At 26.9% G+C, this 18,099-nt stretch overlaps 2 protein-coding genes across 3 annotated transcripts; both read left to right on the top strand.

Annotated features, from left to right (window-relative positions):
* Window positions 1-7,827: 7,827 nt before the first annotated feature.
* LOC125812965 (uncharacterized) lies at window positions 7,828-9,665 on the top strand. The gene is made up of 2 exons (XM_049492445.1): window positions 7,828-8,053; window positions 9,403-9,665. Exons 1-2 carry the CDS (start codon window positions 7,993-7,995, stop codon window positions 9,633-9,635), a joined length of 294 nt encoding a protein of 97 aa, XP_049348402.1. The 5' UTR covers window positions 7,828-7,992; the 3' UTR covers window positions 9,636-9,665.
* A 4,491-nt stretch (window positions 9,666-14,156) lies between these two features.
* On the top strand, window positions 14,157-17,552 carry LOC125812951 (butanoate--CoA ligase AAE1-like). 2 transcript variants are annotated; one of them, XM_049492430.1, is made up of 2 exons: window positions 14,157-14,431; window positions 15,954-17,552. In XM_049492430.1, exons 1-2 carry the CDS (start codon window positions 14,234-14,236, stop codon window positions 17,400-17,402), a joined length of 1,647 nt encoding a protein of 548 aa, XP_049348387.1. In that variant the 5' UTR covers window positions 14,157-14,233; the 3' UTR covers window positions 17,403-17,552. The 2 variants fall into 2 exon arrangements, with proteins under 2 accessions (XP_049348387.1, XP_049348388.1); XM_049492431.1 differs by having other exon boundaries at window positions 14,274-14,376.
* Window positions 17,553-18,099: the final 547 nt, after the last annotated feature.

Below are 18,099 nucleotides of genomic sequence, written 5' to 3'. Positions count from 1 at the left end.
TTGTAATTTGTAGTACTTTTTTTTAACATAATTTTGAAAATAATATTTATTACTCTGTTTGTTCTAATTTATGTGGCACACGCAGAATTTCAAATATTAACCCTTTTTTATATGTCTCTTTAATATATTAAGTTGTTAATTATTGTATTTTATAGTACATTTTGAACCTAATTTTTTAATAATACATGTTATTTGCCATGTCTCAATTTATGTGGCATTAATTGACAGATTTGTTGGAGTCGAGAGATTTATTTTGTTAATTATTGTAATTTATAGTTTTTTTTTCGTCAATTTCAAACAATATATGTTGTTAATTGATAGAATACTTTTAATGTAATTTTTTAAAAAAAAAATATGTGTGACTCTCCATGTCTCAATTTATGTGGCACATGTAAAGTTTTGACAATTAACCAAAATTTTAATACATTTAAATAAATATTTTTAAGTCATTAAATTTTAAGTAATTTAAATTGTTGTATTATTTATTACAATTTATAATACTCTTAAAGTAGTTGAAATATTGTACTATTTATTATGATTTATAACAGTTTTTTTTTAATTTATGTCATATTATGGAATTTGAGAAGTTATTGAAATTTTTATATGATTTTAAAAATATTTTAAATTGTTAGCTATTGTGATTTATAGTACTTTTTTTTAACATAAATTTGAAAATAATATTTATTACTCTATTTGTTCTAATTTATGTGGCAGATGCAGAATTTCAAATATTAACCCTTTTTTATATGTCTCTTTAATATATTAAGTTGTTAATTATTGTATTTTATAGTACATTTTGAACCTAATTTTTTAATAATATATGTTATTTGCCATGTCCCAATTTATGTGGCATTAATTGATAGATTTGTTGGAGTCGAGAGATTTTTTTTGTTAATTATTGTAATTTATAATTTGTTTTTCGTCAATTTCGTCGACTATTTATTTTATTAATTACTAGTATACGTGCCCGCGCGTTGCGCGGATATTTAAAATGTATTAATTTTATAATTTAAAAATAATTAATATGAATTATTATTGAATAATAAAAATGCATATGTTAAAAACACCTGATGCTAATAAAAATAATTTTACCCTAATTTATGTGTAGTGAAATAATGTTCTTCGAAGAAATCAAACAATTCTAATTAACTTCTCCCTCTCTTAGTATAATGAAGATCAATACCATATGTAGCGTGCACTTGATATTTGTACTAATTGATTGATTTTAAATTCACGTATCAAATTTAAATTTAAACCTAGTATTAAAAATAATGATTCTACTTTGAAGTTTGAACTAAAATCTAAATATAATTAACAAATCATATTGCAACCTCTTTAGCACACTCCTCTCTGTTCAATCCTGCAAAATAAGACTATTTTCATTTAATCAAATATAATTTAATTAAATAAAAATGCAAAAAAAAAAAATTTCAGCGACAAATTAAAAAGAATCACAATTAAATTAAATTATTTTCAATGCAAAAATTTATTTTGATAGATGAAAAAAAAGGGATCATCTTCTTTTCCTTTGATTTACTATGAGTCTCTTTTTTTTATTTTATAACTTTTTTTTATTTGTTTAGCCTTTCTAAAATATATCATAAATTATGTTCTTTAGTAATACCTATAAATTAACAATTACAGATAATATAGGATTTAATTTAAAATTTTTTGAACTAATTTTATATAAATAATTAATTATTAATTATTATTTTTAATATTAATAAAATAGAATTGTAGCGTTATAAGCACCTCTAACATGCTATTATGAGTAAACCGTAAAAATATACATAACAAAGTCATTTTAAGTCAATTTTAATCCAATATTTTGAAAGCAATAATATTAATTATTATCTTAAATTCAAATACATGTAGACAAATTTTATATGGGAGAATTAAAATATAAATGAAAATGAAAATCTGAAAATAACATTTTGCAAGTCATCATTCATTTTATATTTTTATTATATACTCTAAAAAAATCAATAAATATATTTTTTTAAAATAATAATTTTCCTTCTCTTTTATTTTCTATACGGAGTTTTGAGTTAAATATTGAAAATAAACATTTCACATATGAGAACTTTAAATATATTTTGGTACTTTTACTTTTTTGGGTGAATTATTTCATTATTCAGTATTGATTTAAGATATAGCAAATTTTTAATAATTAATTTTTATATTTTGAGAAATAGCAATTAAATTTTACTAATCTTTTTCATTTTGAATAAAATTTAAATTTAAATTTCATATGATTGTTACTCTATTTTTAAAATTATTTTTGTCTGTTACTATCCCTTAATACAATACTGTTATTTTTTATAGTGAATTTGTTTTAGTTTTAAATTTTCATTAGATTGTTGTGAATTTAGTAATTGTTTTAATCTATTATCAATAATATGTATATGTAATTTTATTTTGTTTATATTATTATATATAGATCTAATTTAAGGTAGCTTGCACAGTATTTGTATTTTTCTTTCATTGTTCATTATATTTAATATTTAATATTCTACTATGACATTAATTATGTGGATAAGAAACGTTTATATTTTCCTATTTTACTTCGTCTCGCTTATGCTCTCCTCCACAAACGATTTTTCGAATGGACTTTTTCCCACGGGTAATGTGAAACTATTCAGAAACATTTATGTAATGCCTCATCCCATATAACTTACAAAATCTCAAGGACTGTTACAATTCTAAAATTTAAATAACAAAATATACAAATCGAACTACATATATAGATTTCGAGGATTGTTGTAATTCTAAAAAATGAATAACAAAAATACAAATCGAATTACATATCAAAAATACCAAAGAAATATGTAGAACTAAAGAAAATAATTGATATACATACCAAAAAGACACATTGACAATTTAATACCTTGGCACTTAAGAAATCATGGAAAGCATTTAAATTAAAATCTTCTTTTGAGTACCTCCTGCTCCAATTCGTAGTTGTCCATGATGAATTGTTTCAATCATCTAATGAAATAATCAAATTATGATAAAACTTCCGAACGGTTACAACCGTGTGGGAAGTTATAAGAGATTATTAATAATATTAATTATTAATATTGATTATTAGATTTTTAAAAACTAAAAATTCTAGAATATTTGTTGTACTGATTTAAAGAATTAGTTTTCAGAGGGTGTGGAGTAGTAGTTTTGAGATGGTGTTTTCTAATGATAAGGTTAGTTATTTTTTGAAATTCAAAATTTTAAATTATTATTTTTTGAAATTATGTAACTTTTTTTAATTATCAAAACTGCAAACTCTTATGTAAAAATAAACTGCATTTTTTAAATTTAAAAAAAGAGAGGAAGAAAACGGGATAAGTGGTTTCAAGTTTCAACCGTCCTTTTATATATATATATATATATATATATATATATATATATATATATATATTTATTTATTTATTTATTTTTATCGTTTTCTATTTTTATTTGACTTTTTAAAATGTAAAAACTATGGTAAATATTTTGAAAAAAATAACGCAGTTGTAGTATTTTTCAGAACATTTTAAAATTTAACTTATTTTTAAATTTAAATTTTATTTTTCAAAATTAAATAATTAAGAAATTTTGTGGTGATGATACGTGGCACTTTTTCTTCTCCTATTATATATAGATAGAAGATTATATTATTATTATTATTATTATTATTATTATTAGATAATGCTTTTTTGTTAATAAGTTTTTAATTATATATATTTAATTGTTTTTTTGAAACTCAAAATTGAAGAATCTAACTTGTATGTTAAAATTCAACGTTTTTCCTTTTTTTTTTTAAAAAAAAAACAAAAAATCTAATTTGTCTTCTTAAACAGTAACTGTTTTCCCTTAAATAAAAAAATTACATTAATTCTATTTAATTAGTTTATAATTTTAAAATAAAAAATTAGAGATTAATTGTGGCGTTGACACGTAGGCACTATCACCTCTCCTATTATATATATATAGATTATTATTATTATTATTAGATAATGCTTTTTTTGTTAATAAGTTTTTAATTATATATATTTAATTGTTTTTTTGAAACTCAAAATTGAAGAATCTAACTTGTATGTTAAAATTCAACGTTTTTCCTTTTTTTTTTTAAAAAAAACAAAAAATCTAATTTGTCTTCTTAAACAGTAACTGTTTTCCCTTAAATAAAAAAATTACATTAATTCTATTTAATTAGTTTATAATTTTAAAATAAAAAATTAGAGATTAATTGTGGCGTTGACACGTAGGCACTATCACCTCTCCTATTATATATATATAGATATATATAGATAGAAGATTATATTATTATTATTATTATTATTATTATTATTATTAGATAATGCTTTTTTGTTAATAAGTTTTTAATTATATATATTTAATTGTTTTTTTGAAACTCAAAATTGAAGAATCTAACTTGTATGTTAAAATTCAACGTTTTTCCTTTTTTTTTAATAAAAAAAAACAAAAAATCTAATTTGTCTTCTTAAACAGTAACTGTTTTCCCTTAAATAAAAAAATTACATTAATTCTATTTAATTAGTTTATAATTTTAAAATAAAAAATTAGAGATTAATTGTGGCGTTGACACGTAGGCACTATCACCTCTCCTATTATATATATATAGATTAGATAATGCTTTTTTGTTAATAAGTTTTTAATTATATATATTTAATTGTTTTTTTGAAACTCAAAATTGAAGAATCTAACTTGTATGTTAAAATTCAACGTTTTTCCTTTTTTTTAAAAACAAAAAAACAAAAAATCTAATTTGTCTTCTTAAACAGTAACTGTTTTCCCTTAAATAAAAAAATTACATTAATTCTATTTAATTAGTTTATAATTTTAAAATAAAAAATTAGAGATTAATTGTGGCGTTGACACGTAGGCACTATCACCTCTCCTATTATATAGATATATAGATTGTAATTTATTGTTTATTTTTCGTCAATTTCAAACAATATATGTTTATCATATAATTCATTTTATGTGGTACCAATAGAATTTAGAGAGTCAATTAAATTTTGTATATAAGTTTTAAATAATTAAGCTGTTAATTATTGTAATGTATAGTATTACTTATATTATTTTTAAATATATTTAAATATTATATGTTAGGTTTTTTATCCTAATTTATATGGCATTGATAGAATTGAAAGTGTCAAATAATTGTTAATTATTGTAATAGATAATATGGAGTATTTAAGTCATTTATAGTATAGTAATTAATATATAATATGTAGTATTTAAGTGTTATATTATGGAATTTGAGAAGTTATTGAAATTTTTATATGATTTTAAAAATATTTTAAATTGTTAGCTATTGTGATTTGTAGTACTTTTTTTTTTACATAATTTTGAAAATAATATTTATTACTCTGTTTGTTCTAATTTATGTGGCACAAGCAGAATTTCAAATATTAACCCTTTTTTATATGTCTCTTTAATATATTAAGTTGTTAATTATTGTATTTTATAGTACATTTTGAACCTAATTTTTTAATAATATATGTTATTTGCCATGTCCCAATTTATGTGACATTAATTGATAGATTTGTTGGAGTTGAGAGATTTATTTTGTTAATTATTGTAATTTATAGTTTCTTTTTCGTCAATTTCAAACAATATATGTTGTTAATTGATAGAATACTTTTAATGTAATTTTTTTTAAAAATATGTGTGACTGTCCATGTCTCAATTTATGTGGCACATGTAAAGTTTTGACAATTAACCAAAATTTTAATACATTTAAAAAAAAATTTAAGTCGTTAAATTTTAAGTAATTTAAATTGTTGTATTATTTATTACAATTTATAATGCTTTTAAAGTAGTTTAAATATTGTACTTTTTATTATGATTTATAACACTTTTTTTTTAATTTATGTCATACTATGGAATTTGAGAAGTTATTGAAATTTTTATATGATTTTAAAAATATTTTAAATTGTTAGCTATTGTGATTTGTAGTACTTTTTTTTAACATAATTTTGAAAATAATATTTATTACTCTATTTGTTCTAATTTATGTGGCAAATGCAGAATTTCAAATATTAACCCTTTTTTATATGTCTCTTTAATATATTAAGTTGTTAATTATTGTATTTTTTAGTACATTTTGAACCTAATTTTTTAATAATATATGTTATTTGCCATGTCCCAATTTATGTGACATTAATTGATAGATTTGTTGGAGTTGAGAGATTTATTTTGTTAATTATTGTAATTTATAATTTGTTTTTCGTCAATTTCAAACAATATATGTTGTTAATCGATAGATTTTTTGGAGTGGCTATTTTTTTTATTAATTATTGTAATTTATTGTTTCTTTTTCATCAATTTCAAACAATATATGTTTATTGTATAATTCATTTTATGTGGTACCAATAGAATTTAGAGAGTCAATTTATTTTTTTAGATAAGTTTTAAATAATTAAGCTGTTAATTATTGTAATGTATGGTATTACTTATATTATTTTTAAATATATTTAAATATTATATCTTAGGTTTTTTATCCTAATTTACATGGCATTGATAGAATTTAAAGTGTCAAATAATTGTTAATTATTGTAAAAGATAATATGGAGTATTTAAGTCATTTATAGTATAGTAATTAATATATAATATGTAGTATTTAAGTGGAAGGTGGTGGGGTCCACTTATATAGTTTGATAAATATATTGGATATTAGTAGTGATTTATAGTATAGTAATTAATAATATATAATATGTAGTATTTAAGTGGAAGGTTGTGGGGCCCACTTATATATTTTATAAATATATTGGACATTAGTAGTAATCTTATTGGCACAATGGTAGTCATTCCTAGAGTCTTCTATAATATAGTAATGCCTCATTTATGATGATATCTTCAAACAAGCGCAAATTTATCGTCAAATGTCTACAAAGACCGTCCTATCATAAAGCTTATTCATGAGACATTTTCACTTGCATTCACATCTTTTAGAAAAAATTGCTAAAACTATAACCGTCTTATCAATAGTTGAAACTTAATTTAAAATGTGTTGATTATAGAGTCTCTTATTAAAATACACCAAAAGTGAAATATTCTCTAGACAACTTTGGGCCACCCTACTCCACCTAAACCCCCTAAAGAACCTGATTCCACTTTTTTTATTATCATTATCATCATCATTATTATTATTATTATTATTATTATTATTCTGGTAATGCGTAGATATAATTTGCAGAATTTAACAACTAATTATGCTTTCATAATAGTAAATGTCTTTATCTTTATCCAAAGTCATGAAAACATGTTGAAAGTCACGAATATGATCCCCTAGTAGGCCACTAACAAAAATTATGGAGGTTATTGTTCCTCCGGACTTCTCGAAAAATTATATTATATATATATATATATATATATAATAAAGTTGAATTCACTTATATTATTTGTATATTAACTACTTATGACATATTTGAGATCATAATTTCAAAATATTATTTTTTTATAAGAAAAATTTTGACGTAACGAGTAAAATTCTTGTTATGTGACAGTAAATCACAGATTTGAGTTATGAAAATAGCCTCTTACAAAAATGCATGAAGATTGCATACAATCGACCCTTATGATTCAGTCCTTCTCTACATCTCATACCTTTGTGTAAATCGAAAATGATAGAGTAATTAATAATTTCTTAATGGCATATATTATATACTATGTGGAATATCCTGGGAGTAATTAGTCTTTTCCACAGAGAACATGAGTGTCACATGTTGGTTAATGTACAAAGGAACAATATTAATTCCTCAATAATCATTAATCTCCTCTTATTAATAAGCTCTAATCCAAGCTCTTTCTTCTCAACAATATACTCACAAATTACTAGTAATATTTGCCTAGTGTTTTCTTGAAATTTCAAGAATCAAAATGGCAAAGATCAACAAAGACTCCTAATATAAAAAGATTTTCAAGTGGGATAATAGAAAGAAACAAAGCCAAAGTTCTGATGAAATAAAAGGGAAATCAAAATCAAACATGGTGCTTATAGAATACAATCATGCTCCAGGAAAAGTTCATCAAAAGCAGGAAATTAAAGGTGATTTTTGTTAATGTTTTTATCTTTATTCATGCTTTCCAATATTACTTAGTCATCATATCATGTAGTCGAGGGTTTTTTGGAAACAACTTTTCTATCTTGGTAAAGTTTGTGTACACTCTACTCTGTTTAGATTCTAGTTATGAAATTTCAGTTGATATGTTATTATTGTTGTTGTATTGTCATCATGTCATGTGCAGGGGTAGATACAGAGTGTTAATAACATGTTTATCAGAATTCAATAGTTTTAATTCGAAATTTGTATATGTGTTAAAAAAAAACTCACTTAATAAGTATGAATAATTGATTTTGATCAAATAGGTTAATTAAATGACTTGTCTAGAATTTCGAACTCAAATTCATAAAATTCAAATAATGAATTTACTTCTAGCCAGTGAAAAAAAAAAGTTAAGTCATGAAAATAGCCTCTTGTGGTATAATGAGAAGTAATTAAGGATGCATATATGATAGTTCAAGTGTGATTCGATCCTGCTCCAAGTCTTGTGCATAACAAAAACTTAGTGCATTGGATTGCCCTTTTTAATTGATTTAATATATGCTTGTATCAGTGTATTTAATATGAATATTTTCCCTGTTCTTTCTTATATTATTCCTTAAATCCGATAAGTTTGAGCTCGTAGAATTTTGACTCATTTCTTTAACGAACGAAAACTATGAAGTAAATCAGATAGATAAAAGTACATACTATGTGAAGTCATTTGTGCTTCCCCTTCCTCACTATCCCATAGGCCATAAGTACAAATTATTTGAATCAATAGAGAACCTTTATTATATATGAATTGATATTATTTCATTCTTCCTTCTTGAAACTAAAAGAGATAGAATTAGATCTATTTTCGAAATGCCTTTCTGGATATGCCTATGTTGTGGCATGTAACTCTGTTTATGTACTTGGAGTTTAAAAATAAGATTCTAAAATGAAATGAAAATGCATATAGAGTGAGCTAAATACAATGATGTTGATCACCAAAGAAAGAAAAAACCATAATAGATTCTCTTTTAATAAGTTTTGAACTAAAATCTTTCTCATGATAGTATATAATATATATTACGTTTGAGGTTTTTCTCGAGCCTTGATTATATCAACATCTTTGTTTTAAGGTGATGATAGTATATAATATATATTACACTTGAGGTCTTTCTCGAGCCTTGATTGTATCAACATCTTTGTTTAAAGACTTTAAAAAATAAGACAGAAATTTTCATCGATCTTCATATATTTTTGTATGTCATTCTGCCAGCAAGAAGCAAATGTCAGAATTTACACTTATTTATATTTATAGTGATCAATCTTTGAATGTTGACATTTCTTCAAAATTTTCTAACAGATAGTAAGTCTAGTGACAAAAATCATAATGACAAATACTTCTCTGGTTATATTAATCGAGTGAAGAACAAGATGAGAACAACAACATCAAATTTTGATATGATTGATGATGGTGGTTCTAGAAAGCCTACCATAAGAAGAGATAGTTTTAATGATACAATTTCTCATTACATCAATCGCGCAAAGCTCAAGATTAGAACTACAACAATTGTTAGTCGTAGCGATCATAAATAATATATTGTTTTATAATATATAGTATTGTATTGAAGTCGTGAAAATAATGTTTAATCTAATGTATTTGACATGATTATGTTGTATAATCACATATTTGGATTCAAATATGAACACACCTTACCCTATTTCTTGTTATAATATTTTGATCTATTCCTCCTATCGATATTATATTTCACCCTTTAATGTAATTAGTGACAGGGTTAGAAATTTTAAAAAATAATCGAAAATTGCACAATATCATATCTAAGTATGTTTGCCCCACTTTCATCACTAAATTAGAAGTTTTTTTTTTATTCAATAATTTATATGTATACAAAATATTTTGTATTTTTGCTTACTACACAATGTAATTAAATCTCCTTTATTATATTAACTTTGCCACTATATACAAATACTCTTCAATTCCCACCGATTACTTGTCACTGCTCATCTTTTTGTTTCTCGTAGTCCTTCCACATCAATACTACTAGCTATTTCTTAATAGTGTGTGCAAAAAACAATCAAAACAAACAAGTGTGAATTGATTGGTTGTGTAATTATTGAACCATTTTGGAAAAGTTTGAATGGACATTTCAACACGTGTTTGATCATAATTTTTTAAAATTATATTTCATATTATTTATTTATTCCAAAATATTATTTTATATTGAAAAATAGTGTTTGTCCATAAAAAAATCAAATTTTGGAAAACGTGTAATACATAAATATGCCCTTTTATTTGGTTTAAGCTTGTATCTATTCCCTTCAACTTTGAATGTGTGTGAATCGACACTTAAGTTGGTATAAAATTGAAAAAATAGACACATTCGTATCACATGATATCTTACATGAAATTTTGTGCCCTATGTGGCGTCCTACGTGTATTATGTCACGTCGGACACATGTGTCTACTCGTTCAATTTTATATTTAAGTATTTATGTTAGTGAAAAACTTACAAGATAACAACAAATTGCAAGATTACAATTGAAAAATAAAATGAAGAAACAAAAATCTGGCTGAGTCGCGGATATCTCGCTCTTTTTAATGAGATTCAAGCCCACTGCAGCAAATGTTATTTCACCGGTCCAGCAGCAGTCCTCTTTGACTTGTCCCCTCCAGGATACAACAACCTTCACAAAGTATAACTCGACAACTCTGGACAAGAGTTGAGTCCAAAGCTCCACAAAAAAGAACACATCCCTTCAACTAATAAGAACTCTCTTTTTCACAAACTTTATTCACTCTATACTTTCCTTGTGTGTTGCATGTAACATACCAAATGAAGACCATCACTATTTATACTAAAAAAAGTCTTCTTAGAAATAAATAGGAAGATAATGGAGTGGTAAATAGTGAAGATAAATGGCCCTAGAAGTTACATAAATTACAAGGTATAATGGAGGAAGAATAATGGAGAAGTCATGGCAAAGGCCACCAACGGCTAAGAGCTACTTCAAGAATTGGAATTGTAAACAGAGAGTAACTCCAAATGGAGTAAAGCAGCACTAAGTGCCACCAACGGCCAAAAGCCATTACTCCCCATGTTCTGCAAATGAAAGTCAACAAACGTATTCAAAGGTAGGAATGAAACTGCCCACTTACTGCTGAAACAATCAACATTCTTCTAACTCCAAAACAAAGCAAATTAATATATTAAAATGCTAACAAACCAACACTTGTGCATACACAAAATAAAAAGACATAAATATCAATTAAAACTAAGTTAAATAACATATTTATGTATTATGTCGTGAAAAACAACCACAATTATTACATGGACATGCACCATGTTATAATTAAAATATAATTCAATCAACAGACGTTCATGTTAGTGCCAAATACCAATCATGTGTCCTCTTCTAATTTAAAGGTGTGCCATAATTATAACATGGACCTGCATCATAAATAGGACAACTACTACATAATCAATACATTAGATGAAAAAAGTGCTATACCTACTCAATTTGTCTTGTCATTCTCTCCTCTCTTTTTTTTTCGACATTCGATATCTATATTGGAGTTTTAATTTAATTGAGATCACACATACATGACGCTTTAAACATAATTTTCTTCATACTCATGACTCAAATTTAAGACCTTTAGTTAAGGATGTGAAACAGTACTTCTACCACTGAATTATTGATTCTCTCTTTTTTTCTTCCACTCTTCTCAAATCAACTCGAAATTGAACATGAAAGAAGTTGTTTAATAGCTGATTCAAGCCATGCAGAAATTAATAATGTACAAATTAAATATAAAGAAATTTGAAAAAAATAGTAGAGAGAAATACTAGAAAGGAATATAAAAGAATTTCATTCTTCTTCAATTTTGTATAATATAATATAAATAAATATAATGTCCTTATACATACAATTTGTTGATGCATAAAGTGACAAAATTTTCTAGCAAACTTAATATTCTATCTACAAAAACCAACAGCTATACATAAAAGTTCTTTTCTTTCATTTATTATTTTTCTGCAAATATTTGTGGTCCATTATCTCAAAACAACATTTATTTGTAACTGTCTTGTTCCTCCATCGCTAGATACCCCATAAAAATTATTTATAATTTTGTACAAATATAGAGATTTATTATTTATGTATTAGTTAGTTATTTTAATTTTTATCTTACATAAAAATAATACATAAAGTATTTCGTAATTTATACATATATTTTTATGTAGATTACGAAATTACCAATAAAATTATATTAATTTTTATATAAATAACTAAATTCCTAATCATTTATCAAACATAATTTTACTCATGCAAAACTTCAAATCAACTATCAAACGACTCTTCATAACGCTGATAGAGTCATAGTTTTCACTTTAAAAAAATCAAAAAAAAAATAACCACATAATTTTTTTAAAAAAAGAAATTCAATAAATACCATAAATACGTAAATATAATTTTCTCCTAAAGAAAATATTGAGTTGAATATTAAAAACACACGTTTAAAAGAAATACTAAAATAGGACTACTGCATAATCAATACGGTTGCCGAAAGTGCTATAAGGACAATATTGTTTTCGTGATTCTCTTTTCTTTTTCTTTCGACGACGAAATTTATTTATTATTTTATGTCGTTATTATAGAATATCAGTTACGTTAATTTTTAAATTACAAATCAAAATAATAATATTTTTTTCACTTTTATGTATAAACTAGTAAAATTACGCACGTTTCGCGCGGGAATTTAATATCACAAAATTTATAAAATTATACTTAAAACCTATTAGACATTAAAACTAAAACATTATAGTATCTTACATACAAGATTACGTAGCAACAAACATTAATAATGTAAAGGAAAATGAAAATTATTACTCCCTTCATTCCATATTAAGTTAATTTTTGAGACATTTTCCATTTTTCAAATTAACTTAATTGTTCAGTTTTCAAGACTAATTTTAGAGTGTTCTTCCAATTTTACCCTTCATTAGTTAGTATTGGAATTAGTGATTAATTAATATTTAGTTATTTTAATCATAAATTTGACAATTATTAATAAGGGTAAAAATGAAAAACTAGGTTGAATTTATGTCTTAATCTACTTTTCTTAAAGGGTGTGAAACACCTCAAAAATTAACTTAATATGGAATGGAGGGAGTACTACATCTTATTATTTAGCCTGCCTTAATAGCATAATCATAAATTATAAATTAATGATTGTAAAAATACATATCAGGATCTGTAACATAGTGTTAGTGAGCCACTCAACATCCACAAAGTATACAAATATTTAATTGAGAAGAAGAAGAAGAAGAGGAGGAGGAGGAGGAAGAGGAAGAGGAAGAAGAAGAGAAGGAAGAGGTTCAGAATTTTCGTTGTGTTCAAATAAGAGGAAATCCCTCTATTTATAGACAACAAAGGGTAGTGTGAACAATTATTTATTGTGCCTTATCAGAAAGGTTACAACTATTTGGAAAAGTTGCAACCCTTCGAAAAGGTCACAACCTTTCATAAAAGTCGCAACTTTTCATGAAAGGGAAGACTAATTTTGTAAATAAATAAATTAAAAGGGAATTCTGATTTGTGGTGGCGCTACGTAGGCGGGCCTAAGGTTCTCTTTTATATATATATATATATGATAACTAACCTCGCAATCAATTATCGAATATAATATATATTAAAGAGAAGTATTGAAAGCACTTCTCAACTCGGTGCAAGTTATTATCTTCTCTCCCATACTATTGACTTGAGTAACCAAACTTAGATGCATCCCGATCAGCCACATGACATAACAAATGATCTCAAATTCTTATAAGAGCATGTTGCTATTAAACTCCCTAAACTTCGCGAGAACTTAGGGGTACTGTATTTCACTAATATTGCAAAATTATGAATATATTTAAGTTCGATCAATTAAATAAAAAAATATTTTTAACACTATCAATAATTGAAAAATGAAACTAATAATTCACATAAAATTTTAAAAAAATTATATATTGTATTACTTAGGCATGACATGACCTCCACTACCAAACGTGCCGTTTATAATATTGGGTTCACTATAAAAAGTACAAGCACCATAGATTAAAATAATAATTACTCTATTTGTCGTGATTTTTCTCTCTTCTTCTTCTTGAGTGCTCTCAATTTGAAATTTGAAAATGGAGGGGACGATTAGATGCTCTGCAAATTATGTTCCGTTGAGTCCAATAAGCTTTTTGTTAAGATCAGGTGTGGTATACAGCAACAGAATTTCTATTGTTTATGGCGATGTTAAGTTTACTTGGGCGGAGACAAGACGAAGGTGCTTACAACTTGCTTCTGCCTTTACCCATTTTGGGATTTCTCGGGGTGATGTCGTATGTTCTCTTTCGATCCCTTCTTATTATTATTAGCTTCCGTTTCATCATAGATTTTGAAGTTGAAATTTACAAATTATATGCTCTTGTTTGATCATATAGTAGATCGTCTTTTGGTAATTTGAAAATATTTGATGGCCAAACTGACATTTGGGATTTCTATCATAGATTTTGAACTCAAAACCTCGAAATTTGAATTTTTTATTTTTCAAGTTGTGTTTTAGATATGCATTGTGAACTTGCCCCTGCTTATTATAGCTTATCTGATCATACATTTTGAAGTTGAAATTTGGCTTTTGGTTATGAAATTAGAAAAATACCAAAAAATTACTTTCACTTCAAATTACTGCAATTTTTATTTTTTTAAAAAAAAACTCAATACAAGGAAAAAACGCAATTCTAATTTTCAATTTTATTTTTTTTTAACTTTGAAAATAGAATTTACTACTTTTCAAAAATGGTAGTTATAATTTTAATAGTCAAAAGCTCGTTTAAGTACGCAAAGGGACTTTGTACTAGACATAGTCCCACTAATTAGTTTAGGCTCAGAGTCAAAGCTGAAATAACTCTAGCAACTTGGCAATTAGTTGAATGCAGCTACTAGCTGTAATAAGGATTTTTTAAATATATATATATGTATGAAAATTATTTTTTGATCTATATATTTTGTATATATACTTTAATATGCAGAAACTAATTTTTTGATGAACACTGGCCACATTTCACTACATGTGGCTACGCCACTGATTATCCTCTCCCATCCAAATTAGTTGTGACACCCCATTTGAAAAACACATATTTGAAGATAAATTTTCAACGCCTACTCGCAAAATCTATGTCAAACGTTAGCTATAAATGCTTCCTTTCATCTTTTGTGCTTAAATTTTTTATTTTTTTTATGTTTTCATTGGAGTTGCTTTCTCCAATTGAGGTCTATTGTATACAACCTTAACAGACATTTTTCAAGCGATTGTTTCAACAACTCGAACTTGTGAACTCCTGGTCACATGACAACAACTTTACCAATCTGTTCAAATTACTTATTCATGGTTAGTCTCCAAGCCAAACCATACACAAACACCTTGGTTTAAGTAGTGATAACTTTTATCAAGTACTAATGGCATGGAGAATTTAAATAGAACTAGATAGTTGTTACCATATGTTGTCTTTTGTGTTTCAGTTACCACATTATTTCGTTGTTGTTAGTGTTATTTTTTTGGATACCCTGTACTACTTTCCGTATTTTTTGACTAGTTTTCTCCACTGCCGTATTTCCTTTGATTTGCTGCACTTGGGCTGAGCATCTTATGAAAACAACCTCTCTACCTCCACGACCAAAAGGAGGCAGGGGTAAGGTTTTCGTACACTCTGCCCTCCCCAGACCCTACTTGTGGGATTACACTGGATATGTTGTTGTTGTCGTATGCTTTCTAATTAAGAAATAAATAACTTCTTGTTTAGAAGTGTGCATCTTCATACTCATGTTGCTCATAGTTTTTCTTTTTCTTCTTTTTATAAGCAGGTTGCTGTTTTGGCTCCAAATATTCCTGCAATATATGAGCTACACTTTGCGGTACCTATGGCTGGGGCAGTTCTTTGTACTCTCAATGTTCGTCATGATTCAGCAATGGTCTCGGTTTTACTCAAACATTCAGAGGCAAAAGTCATACTTGTAGATTACCAGTTCCTTGATGTTGCTAACGGGGCGTTACAGATTCTTTCGAAGGAAAATATTAAATTGCCTCATCTAATCCTAATCCCCGACTGTGACAAATGCTCATCGAATTCTCATATTATGGAATACGAGGCCTTTTTAGCTACGGGAAGGCCTAATTTTGAGGTAGTATGGCCAAATGATGAGTGGGATCCCATTTCCCTGAATTATACTTCAGGTACAACGTCGAGTCCAAAGGGTGTCGTCTATAGTCATAGAGGAGCATATCTTAATTCTCTGTCAGCTGTTCTTCTCAATGAAATGCCTTCAATGCCCGTCTACTTATGGACAGTTCCGATGTTTCATTGCAATGGATGGTGCCTTACATGGGCAGTGGCAGCACAGGGTGGCACGAATATTTGTCTTAGGAATGTTACTGCTGAAGGAATTTTTACAAGCATAGATAGGCACCAAGTGAGTCACATGGGTGGTGCACCTACAGTTTTAAACATGATAATACACGCACCTCCTAGTATCCGTAGGCCACTTCCGAGGAAAGTAGCAGTGATGACCGGCGGTGCACCACCTCCTCCTCAAGTTTTATTTATGATGGATGACCTTGGTTTTAATGTTATTCACTCGTATGGTCTAACGGAAACATATGGTCCTGGAACTGTTTGCACTTGGAAACCTGAATGGAGTTCTCTGTCACGTGATGAGCAGGCGAAAATCAAGGCTCGTCAAGGGTTGCATCATATTGGTATGGAGGAAGTAGATGTGAAGGATCCAGCTTCAATGAAGAGCGTATTACCCGATGCAAAAACAATGGGTGAGGTAATGTTTAGAGGAAATGCTGTAATGAATGGGTACTTGAAGAATGCCAAAGCAACAAAAGAAGCTTTTAAAGGGGGTTGGTTTCGAACTGGGGACTTAGCTGTGAAGTACCCCGATGGTTACATCGAATTGAAGGATCGTGCTAAGGACATCATTATATCCGGTGGAGAAAATATTAGTACAATTGAGGTGGAGTCGGTACTATTCAGCCATCCATCTGTTCTCGACGCTGCTGTAGTAGGAAGACCAGATGATTACTGGGGTGAGACACCTTGTGCCTTTGTGAAACTAAAGGAGGGTAACAATGCAACTATGGATGAAATCATCAAGTATTGTCGTGATCGTTTACCACATTACATGGCTCCGAAAACAGTAATTTTCGATGATTTGCCCAAAACATCTACAGGAAAGACACAAAAATTTGTTTTGAGACAGAGGGCCAAAGCTATGGGGAGTATTACAAAGCCAGCTAGCAAACTATAATTTGTAATTTCCTTTGTTGTATTGTGGATAGACTGATAAAAAGTCTGGCAGGCAAGTTGAGGGTCGATTAGAAACAACCTCTCTATCTCTACGAGGTAGGTAAGTTTTGTGTATACTCTACCCTCTCTCGACCCCACATTGAATATGTTGTTGTTGTTGTTGTTGTGGATAGACTGATCTCTGTTTTATTTTATAAAATCACATTTATGTTGTGGGAATGCCTCATTAGTGTATATGATAATTTACTAATGTTGGTTAGTAATATATATAGTAACAATGGTGAATGATAACGATGGTTGACTATATATAGTGATGACTGATGATGGTATGATTGTTGATATGTGATAATTAATTGACAATGTAGTAATAATGATTGATAGTGATGATTGTATATACTGATTAGTGACGATGATGATCATAATGAGTGCTACAAATAGAAAAATTATGTTTTTAGATGAGAGAAATTGATGGGTTGCTATAATTGTGGAAAAGAAAGATTAGCCCCTCAAAAGTAATCATTGACTCTAGTTAATCAATGAAAGTGAGTTACTAATTACTACATTTTTAAAGGATAATATAAGATTAGTTAACAAATAGAATTCTCTCCCTCACAATCTTACCAAACTTTATCCTTTATTTTTTATGAATCAATCATTTATAACCTCTCCTAAACCTTCTCTTAACCTAGCCTCCAATG

Source organism: Solanum verrucosum, unplaced genomic scaffold, assembly GCF_900185275.1.
Source record: "Solanum verrucosum unplaced genomic scaffold, falcon-dt-bn FXZP01000144.1, whole genome shotgun sequence".
Lineage (NCBI taxonomy): Eukaryota > Viridiplantae > Streptophyta > Magnoliopsida > Solanales > Solanaceae > Solanum > Solanum verrucosum.
Note: the sequence above shows the minus strand (reverse complement) of the source record. Positions and strands in the feature narration are given on the sequence as shown.